Source organism: Mercenaria mercenaria, chromosome 14 (assembly GCF_021730395.1).
Source record: "Mercenaria mercenaria strain notata chromosome 14, MADL_Memer_1, whole genome shotgun sequence".
NCBI lineage: Eukaryota > Metazoa > Mollusca > Bivalvia > Venerida > Veneridae > Mercenaria > Mercenaria mercenaria.
In genome coordinates, this window is record NC_069374.1 from 31,226,507 (window position 1) to 31,235,316 (window position 8,810).

Consider the following 8,810-nt stretch of genomic DNA (forward strand, 5'->3'; position numbering starts at 1 on the left):
CGTTTACTAAAGACGTTAGAAATGTAGTTCCCTTGCTTGACGCTCAGCAGAAAACGAGAAACTAGCTTCTATCTCTGATACACTCAGGTCAATGAGGTCAGCGGTGCATATGAACAAATTTGACTGTAATTGAACCGAATCGTTATAAAACCTTCACAAAATTTAAACAGCTATTTTTAATTATTTTTCGTGCTGACAGGTTCCATTTGCACAAGACGTAGAAAGGATTGTAAATGAAGTCAGTATGAAATTTCCGTACTCATTCAGTGAACTCCACCAAGGCGGAATTCTCCCTCCTCAGGCAAACACAGTTTGGGGTAAAAAATTAATCTGGATATTTGTTTTTATTTCGACCATTTTCCGATATAAATGCAAATTTTTATCTGAATTAAAGTAAAAATGTAGAAACAAACGAATGTTCTTCATACCATTCATATAAGTAAAACGAATATCGTTCTCATGGTCTAAGTTTTTTTCTCATTTTGAAGGGCCATCCTGTGACCCTGAAGCTTTCAATGCATTGTCTACCTGCACTTTTGGCAGCGGATGTTTGACAGGTGCGGAAACAGCACAATTTTCTTCAACATCGTATTTTTGCATTATTACAAACTGTAGGGCAGAGTTCAACAAAGTCCTTGCCATAAATGGAAAAAGGTGACTATCGTGCTTTATTACAAACTCACCGCAAAATTATTTCAGGTAAAGAGCAATGACCTTTGTCGCATACATTGTAAAAGGATGTGAAATATTATATGTAGTAATGCAGTATATGTACAGATTTTTTAAACTGAAATGTTGTAATTGAAAGATATCTAATCAAAAATACATAACATCGGTTTGATAAAATAGATGTTGTTTGAATAGGTTAGACGGTGCTTGGTGCAATTAGCGAGGTAAAATTCGAATTGCTTAATCCTTACCAGTCAGTTGGACAGAAGCAAACTGGAGATTTTAAAAATTAAGATTTTGATCTTCGAGTTGGCTTGCAATTTAATCCATGCTCCAATTTGACCTTTTAATAAAATGAATTTCGATTTTCAATTAAGCTAGCTCGAACTTCCCCAAATTCGATCTCCGAATTGGCGCAAATTCAAAATAACCTCAAAATTGAATTTCAAACTTCTTGTATAAGTATTTTAATTTATTGTTGAAGATATTACATGAAATGTCACAAGTATTATTCAGACAATCCTGTCCTGATGCTTAACTGCCTCGGTATCTTTGTGGCAGAGTGAGGTATGCCATGTGTTCTTGTCCTGACCACGTTTACTAAAGACGTTAGAAATGTAGTTCCCTTGCTTGACGTTCAGCAGAAAACGAGAAACTAGCTTCTATCTCTGATACACTCAGGTCAATGAGGTCAGCGGTGCATATGAACAAATTTGACTGTAATTGAACCGAATCGTTATAAAACCTTCACAAAATTTAAACAGCTATTTTTAATTATTTTTCGTGCTGACAGGTTCCATTTGCACAAGACGTAGAAAGGATTGTAAATGAAGTCAGTATGAAATTTCCGTACTCATTCAGTGAACTCCACCAAGGCGGAATTCTCCCTCCTCAGGCAAACACAGTTTGGGGTAAAAATTAATCTGGATATTTGTTTTTATTTCGACCATTTTCCGATATAAATGCAAATTTTTATCTGAATTAAAGTAAAAATGTAGAAACAAACGAATGTTCTTCATACCATTCATATAAGTAAAACGAATATCGTTCTCATGGTCTAAGTTTTTTTCTCATTTTGAAGGGCCATCCTGTGACCCTGAAGCTTTCAATGCATTGTCTACCTGCACTTTTGGCAGCGGATGTTTGACAGGTGCGGAAACAGCACAATTTTCTTCAACATCGTATTTTTGCATTATTACAAACTGTAGGGCAGAGTTCAACAAAGTCCTTGCCATAAATGGAAAAAGGTGACTATCGTGCTTTATTACAAACTCACCGCAAAATTATTTCAGGTAAAGAGCAATGACCTTTGTCGCATACATTGTAAAAGGATGTGAAATATTATATGTAGTAATGCAGTATATGTACAGATTTTTTAAAACTGAAATGTTGTAATTGAAAGATATCTAATCAAAAATACATAACATCGGTTTGATAAAATAGATGTTGTTTGAATAGGTTAGACGGTGCTTGGTGCAATTCGCAGGTAAAATTCGAATTGCTTAATCCTTACCAGTCAGTTGGACAGAAGCAAACTGGAGATTTTAAAAATTAAGATTTTGATCTTCGAGTTGGCTTGCAATTTAATCCATGCTCCAATTTGACCTTTTAATAAAATGAATTTCGATTTTCAATTAAGCTAGCTCGAACTTCCCTAAATTCGATCTCCGAATTGGCGCAAATTCAAAATAACCTCAAAATTGAATTTCAAACTTCTTGTATAAGTATTTTAATTTATTGTTGAAGATATTACATGAAATGTCACAAGTATTATTCAGACAATCCTGTCCTGATGCTTAACTGCCTCGGTATCTTTGTGGCAGAGTGAGGTATGCCATGTGTTCTTGTCCTGACCACGTTTACTAAAGACGTTAGAAATGTAGTTCCCTTGCTTGACGCTCAGCAGAAAACGAGAAACTAGCTTCTATCTCTGATACACTCCTGGAAATAGATGCATTCGAGAGTGCTTTATATGATATAGACCGTGTCTTACAATGGACCTACAATATGTTAGTATAAACTGCTGATGGGGGTGATAGACCTCTTTTCAAACTGAGAGTTTAGCAATTTAAAAATACTTCGGGTCCCAATTCTTAAACGGAATGTTTTTTGTCCGCTTGATTTGCAACGATATTGTTAGCATCACGATGTTCACTTAAACGTAAACATATTCGTTATTTATGAAATTATTCAACCTTATCTGTTTAAACACAAGACTTTTTTTGCAGGTGCGCGGGTGCTCCCTCTCCACTTCTTTGGAATATGAATAAACTAGGGCTTGTACTGCTGTCCAAAAAGGCTCTATCTGACCCTGTCGCTGTGGAATTTTACCCAGATGATATAGATACCTTTGTCCGTGGATATCTTTAAGTTAAAGTACATATTCATTATTCTTCTTGACCATCTGTACATTAAGCTTAGAAGGTAAAGCATAGAATTTGTATTATCTTGTCACTGAGTTCGCAACCTCAATGTTTCTCATCCGATAACACGTTTCACGATATTTCTTATATACCAATATAAAACGAAACATGAACCCTTGATTCTATTATTCTTTATAAAACAGACAGTCAGTCGTAGTAACACAGTGGTTTTGTTTGTTTGTTTTGTTGGATTTAACGTCGCACCGACACATGATAGGTCATATGGCGACTTTCTAGCTTAAATGGTGGAGGAAGACCCCAGGTGCCCCTCCGTGCATTATTTCAGCATGAGCGGGCACCTGGGTAGAACCACCGACCTTCCGTAAGCTAGCTGGATGGCTTCCTCACATGAAGAATTCAACGTTCCGAGTGAGGCTCGAACCCACATCGATGAGGGGCAAGTGATTTGAAGTCAGCGACCTTAACCACTCGGCCACGGAGGCCCCTGTAACACAGTGGTAGAACAAAATTAAAATATAGCGCATAACTTTGAAACGATATTATTTGATAAATGATGAATTTACATTCGGGTTATTCTTAAGTAACGGAAGTAAAATTTCGCGCATGCGCATTCTACGTAGTACAAAAAGACATGACTGTAGAATGAACGTTTCATATCATGATCTGACAGAACTTACAACCTGTTGCACTTACCTTACATAATGATATGACTAAAAATTGTACGTAAAAATGAAAAGTGTAATTGTTAATATGTAATTAATAAGATATCTTTCTTTATTGAGAGCATTATGTACTCAAAATGTCTTTTATTGTGGCAATATAATTCGTAATAAAATGATGATTTTATATTGGTTTACTCATTGTTGAGCAGTCTGTTTGCTACACACAGAGAGCGCATACGCATTAAAAATCAAAACGATAGGAAAACAAATTGCGACGTAAATTCGTTTATTTGGCGATAACGACCTAAGCGTAGCTTGTGTTCATGTTACTGCGGGCGGGTTTCAATGTAAGATAATTGCCATGTTCATTATATGTGCCTAATATATTTCAATCTGTCATTGTGTTAAGTATATACAAAAATTATGGCAAAAGATAAGACAAATGTTAGAATAATGTATGATTTCTTCAGTGGTGAGTTCGTGCATTATAGTACTCAACAAGTGAGCAAATGGTTGACTGTATATGAAACTGCCCATCCAATTTATTACTGCATTTTGCTTTTGGTTGTCATACACAGGTCACGCGGTCAGTCATTGCCCTCTTCATAAGTCATGGTCTTTGCTTTGCAATGACGATTTTCAAAGAAAAAGTAATATTTACCCTGCAGTTTTACTTTTATATAAATCAAATCATTAATGTGAACAGGGCCTAACGCAACATACAGTCACAGCGATTCGCGAAATGCCGACCTTTTGCTTTACATACTCCATTTCCATGCATGTACAGCGATATAGAGATAGTATCTAATTTCAAATTATGAGAAAAGCAATTGAAAAGATAACGTTACTTTATTATCATTAAAGACAAAGTATAATACTTAAGTCTTGTTTTGATCATTTTGAAGTATATTATTCAAGGTTTTCTATTCAACTTTTTATTCAATTTCGATGTAGCCGCTTTTGAAGATAGTCCTACATTTTGTCAGCTTAAGTCATCGTCAATATCTATTTGACACAATGTGAAATCAGCTTTAGTTATTAAGGTATGTACCGATGAAGACTGGATCGCAATTTTTGATATTGTTATTGTGTCAGAAAATGTAAATATCTCGGCAATATAATATTTACTCTCTTTTGAACAAACATACCAACAATATATCCACATGGTTCAATGAATCCTAAAGCAATCCTGAACGCTGTGATTTACAGCCTGCATTGATTCTATCATTAGCCATTGTTATTTTAAAATCGTCATCAACGTTTCTAATGGGACACCTTAAGATGCTAAACAAAGTGTGTAATTGTATTTACTCGTGGCTATTTACTATCCATTCCGTCATCTGATTTAAACAGGCATCTTTTCTTCGTTGCGTCTGCCTTTTTTTCCACCCGATAGAAACCGTCCAGTTTGGTCTTGCCAACTTACGAGCGTGAAACATTTTTATTTTTGTCGTGTTAATTAACCATTTTCACAACTACATGTGTAGTCTAATGTGTTTAGTGCAAAGTATCTGAAACCGTCTGAAAATATTTATCTTTCTACTTCACTCAAACTGTAAAAACTGTTGGAAAGGCCCTTAAAGTCAGATGAGAGACGAAAGTTGTTAAATATTTAGGTTACTGACAGAAAGCTCAATTTGACAAACGAAAAAAGTTTGTTTCTTTCATGCTTCATCTGTTCACGTTAAGATACTATTTACGAGAATTTTATTTACAGTCCCACCTTTTAATACTCAATTTTCTACGTTGGAGGAACAGAATGCAGCTGAAATACAGCAGTTGGTAAATAGATTGCGGAATATTGACCCCTTAATTATGCTTGGTGATTTTAACGCTGGGCCCAGAGCAAGGTTCATCAATCCATTTGAACAACGTGAGTATTTAAATGTTGTTTAGAACCCGAATGAATGATACATTGTTATTTAACAAGTTTTTAAGGTGCTATAAATACTCAGTTGCGAGATTCTGTGATGTTTACTCTCAAATCCTACAAAAAAGGACGGAGGGAATAGAATTGTGTCTTGCAACTTGTTTAAGTGTACCGTTAAAAGTAAGACTGATGCCCCAAATTAGTTTAAAGCTCCAGTTTTTTGTTAATAGGTAAATAAACGTTTCAAGTTGGTGCCTCTATTTCCAACATGTTTTTCGTCCGTTCTGTATTATGTATTATGTATATTGTCTTACATGTTTGTGGGGTTATTTTCCTTATTCCCCAACCCGCCCTCACACTTCAACGATCCCTCCTATTTACTATGAGTGAGATTTTATGTACCCACCATATACAGGCTGGATCTCCAAACAAGTGATTTTTCCACCGTCCTTCCCTGAGCGGTGCATTACTCTGTTCCTTTGTTTATTTGCTCTGTCCATCTGTCCTCTGTTTGCTTATTTTGCTTTCTCTATATGTGTGCGTTTGTGTGCGTGCGTACGTGCGTGCGAAAGTATGTGTATTTGTTTGTGTGTGTGCGTGCGTGTGTGTGTGTGTTCGCGCGCGCGCGAATGTGTGTTCGCACATATTTTAGTGTTTGTCTTGTATTTATGATGATGTATGGTTCTGGCCGTGTTTGCGATGCTCTCTGCTTCCGGGAAATCTACTCTTATCTTTTGTTTTAGATGTTTATTATGCGTGATGATGTAAAAAAATCGTTTTCAACAAAATTACGAGGATGAATAATTAACATTTAAAACGATAACGTGATATAAGATTGTGTGTTTGAACAAATTAGGTCACCCCGTCTTTAAAGATTACAGAAAGTGTTTTCTTGAAACTTAATGTAGTTTAAGACCAGTTAAATCAAAATTTCACAATCAGTGAAGTGGTACTACTTACAAGCGAAACCGTTACGAGGAAAGAAAATTATATTTAAAAAGACTGTCATCATGACCTATTTAAAGCAAACAGTTATTTTTTGTGTGGAATTTGATTAGCAAACTAGTCAATATTTACTAAATAAGTTATTTAATGGTTTTAGAAGATCGAAACGTTTGTGTATTTTCCTGACGTTGAGGTAATTAAACGAAATTGATAAGATTATATTATTGCGTGGTTTATCTTTATATATAAATAAGAACTTATTGTTGTAAAAATTCGCCTAATTTCATATATGTATACTTTCAGTGAAACTTTAAGTTTTAGATACCGACAAAACAACAAATGTCGGTTTAGCTATTTTAATCAGTGTATGCTTTGCCCTTCGTTTTGGAATATTTAAACGAAATTTTAATATATGTTGGGAAAATAGACTACTTTAACCTAGTTTCATTGACGTAGCCAGTCAATAAACTACGGAAGTTTCAGAGTGACAGATGGCCATACGAACTCTTGTCACTTCAGAGCACATCATTGGCGAGCTGCTTCATCAAGTATTTTCAACAATGATTCAAATTTCTAAAGCGATTCGAACCCAACAATATTTGAAAATGAGCGATTGATATATACTTGATAAATGAAAGTTTAAGGTCATTAGTGGGTCAGTTGTTGGCAGAATTGGCCATAATGCTAATGACCCGTGTTCGATTTCAAGTTGTGTTCAATGCTGGATGACTGATAAGAAAGGTACTGTTTCTAGCACTAGTGGACTAGACTAGATCCTATTTGAGTGAGCTAGTGAGTGAGTGGGTTGGATTTTACAGCGAATCGACACATAAAGGTCATATATTGCCGAGAAATGTTTTATTGGAAATGTACATGGAAAATCATTTCTTAAATCATTATATTCCCCTTTTTCAATTCACATAAAGTAGGTTTTAAGCCTTGTTCCGTGCCAATTGCCATTTAAATAAAATATATGCATTTACATTTCATTTAAAATCGGTATATGGTAATTTGGTACTAATTAGATTAGATTGGTATTAGATTGTGACAATAAAAGGGATTTCTTTGCTGTAGCATCAGCATCCTTGTTTCTATTGTTACCAACTTGACTTGGAACCCAACAAAATAAGATAAACTCGAATGCAGATAATTATGATTCCTCCTGTTAGCTCGGCTGGAAATTGTAGTTCCATACATTCGTGATGTGGACTTATGCCATCAAGAAACCTTTACTTGTAAAACATTCATTCATTTCTCATAGCTTCCTACGATGTCCTTGCCTCTGTCTTCACAACGATGTTGGTAAGAGAACCCACGTATTCTGCAGATAACCCATACAACGGTGGTACATCAGCTCCAGATGTGGCAGTAGACCATGTGTTTGGTAGTCGGAATGTCAAAATCTTGAATGCCGAGGTAAACGTCAATTCTTTTGTTTTAGTTTTATTTACGCAGACACAAAATAGGTCACTAGTATATGGCGAGTCAGGAAGAATGAAGTAGCCCCTACTAGATTGTACTCGTATAGACACCTTCAACAATTATCCCTCAGCCGTCTGGGTTTATCATTGTGAATCTAGTCGGGAAATAAAACCATTAGATGTTAAGGCCAAAAATTCTGGAGGAGGTCAAATATAAGGTTGTTTTGTGAACTGAATAGAACTTGATAACGAGACAATTAATTGGTAGGTGTAATAAGATGCATTTAACGACGATTTCCATATTAACACTAAGACACAAACGCGCGCACAAGCAGTGTTTACAGAATAATATGGCGTTCAGACTTTAGTCATCAGGGAGACCACACGGCTGTAAAAAGTGACTGAAATGTTTAATTTTTTGCAAAACATGATGCTGTTATTAACTGCAATCTTTATCTAATCACTAAATAAATTCCTATCTTCAATAGGTTGTGCTTAAGGAAGACCATATCTCTGTGGGGGAACAGAGACTACCATTGAGTGACCATTACGGTGTCGAGGCATTTATAAAAGTGTGTAGAACAAGGAGGCGATACACAAAATATCAAAACAGACGTGTAACTATTCTGTACATCTAATAGTAGTATCGTTTATATTTAACGTACTGTGCACATACAGATGTAGTTAAAGTACTTAAGTATACCGCTGGATTATTGTTGTTTATACTATGGTCCTTTGGTCAGTCATATCCAAAGTAGGATTTTCACTGAATGACGAACCCGCAATTAAACATATATATATCCAAAATGTATTGTTGCTGAACAATACGGATAGAATATCGGTAAAAAAAGATTGAAGG

The 8,810-nt window shown here is 35.4% G+C and overlaps 1 protein-coding gene across 1 annotated transcript; it reads left to right on the plus strand.

Moving 5' to 3' along the window:
- The first annotated feature begins 5,191 nt into the window (after positions 1 to 5,191).
- On the plus strand, positions 5,192 to 8,589 carry LOC123527164 (uncharacterized). The gene is made up of 3 exons (XM_045306461.2): positions 5,192 to 5,588; positions 7,792 to 7,946; positions 8,440 to 8,589. Exons 1-3 carry the CDS (start codon positions 5,531 to 5,533, stop codon positions 8,587 to 8,589), a joined length of 363 nt encoding a protein of 120 aa, XP_045162396.2. The 5' UTR covers positions 5,192 to 5,530.
- Positions 8,590 to 8,810: the final 221 nt, after the last annotated feature.

What these genes read in the sequence shown, in the direction of transcription:
- LOC123527164 (XM_045306461.2), top strand. Translation starts at nt 5,531, where the DNA reads ATGCTTGGTGATTTTAACGCTGGGCCCAGAGCAAGGTTCATCAATCCA. An exon ending in CATCAATCCATTTGAACAAC is followed by an intron (nt 5,589 to 7,791) that starts GTGAGTATTTAA and finishes CATTTCTCATAG; the next exon opens with CTTCCTACGATGTCCTTGCC. An exon ending in TCAAAATCTTGAATGCCGAG is followed by an intron (nt 7,947 to 8,439) that starts GTAAACGTCAAT and finishes TATCTTCAATAG; the next exon opens with GTTGTGCTTAAGGAAGACCA.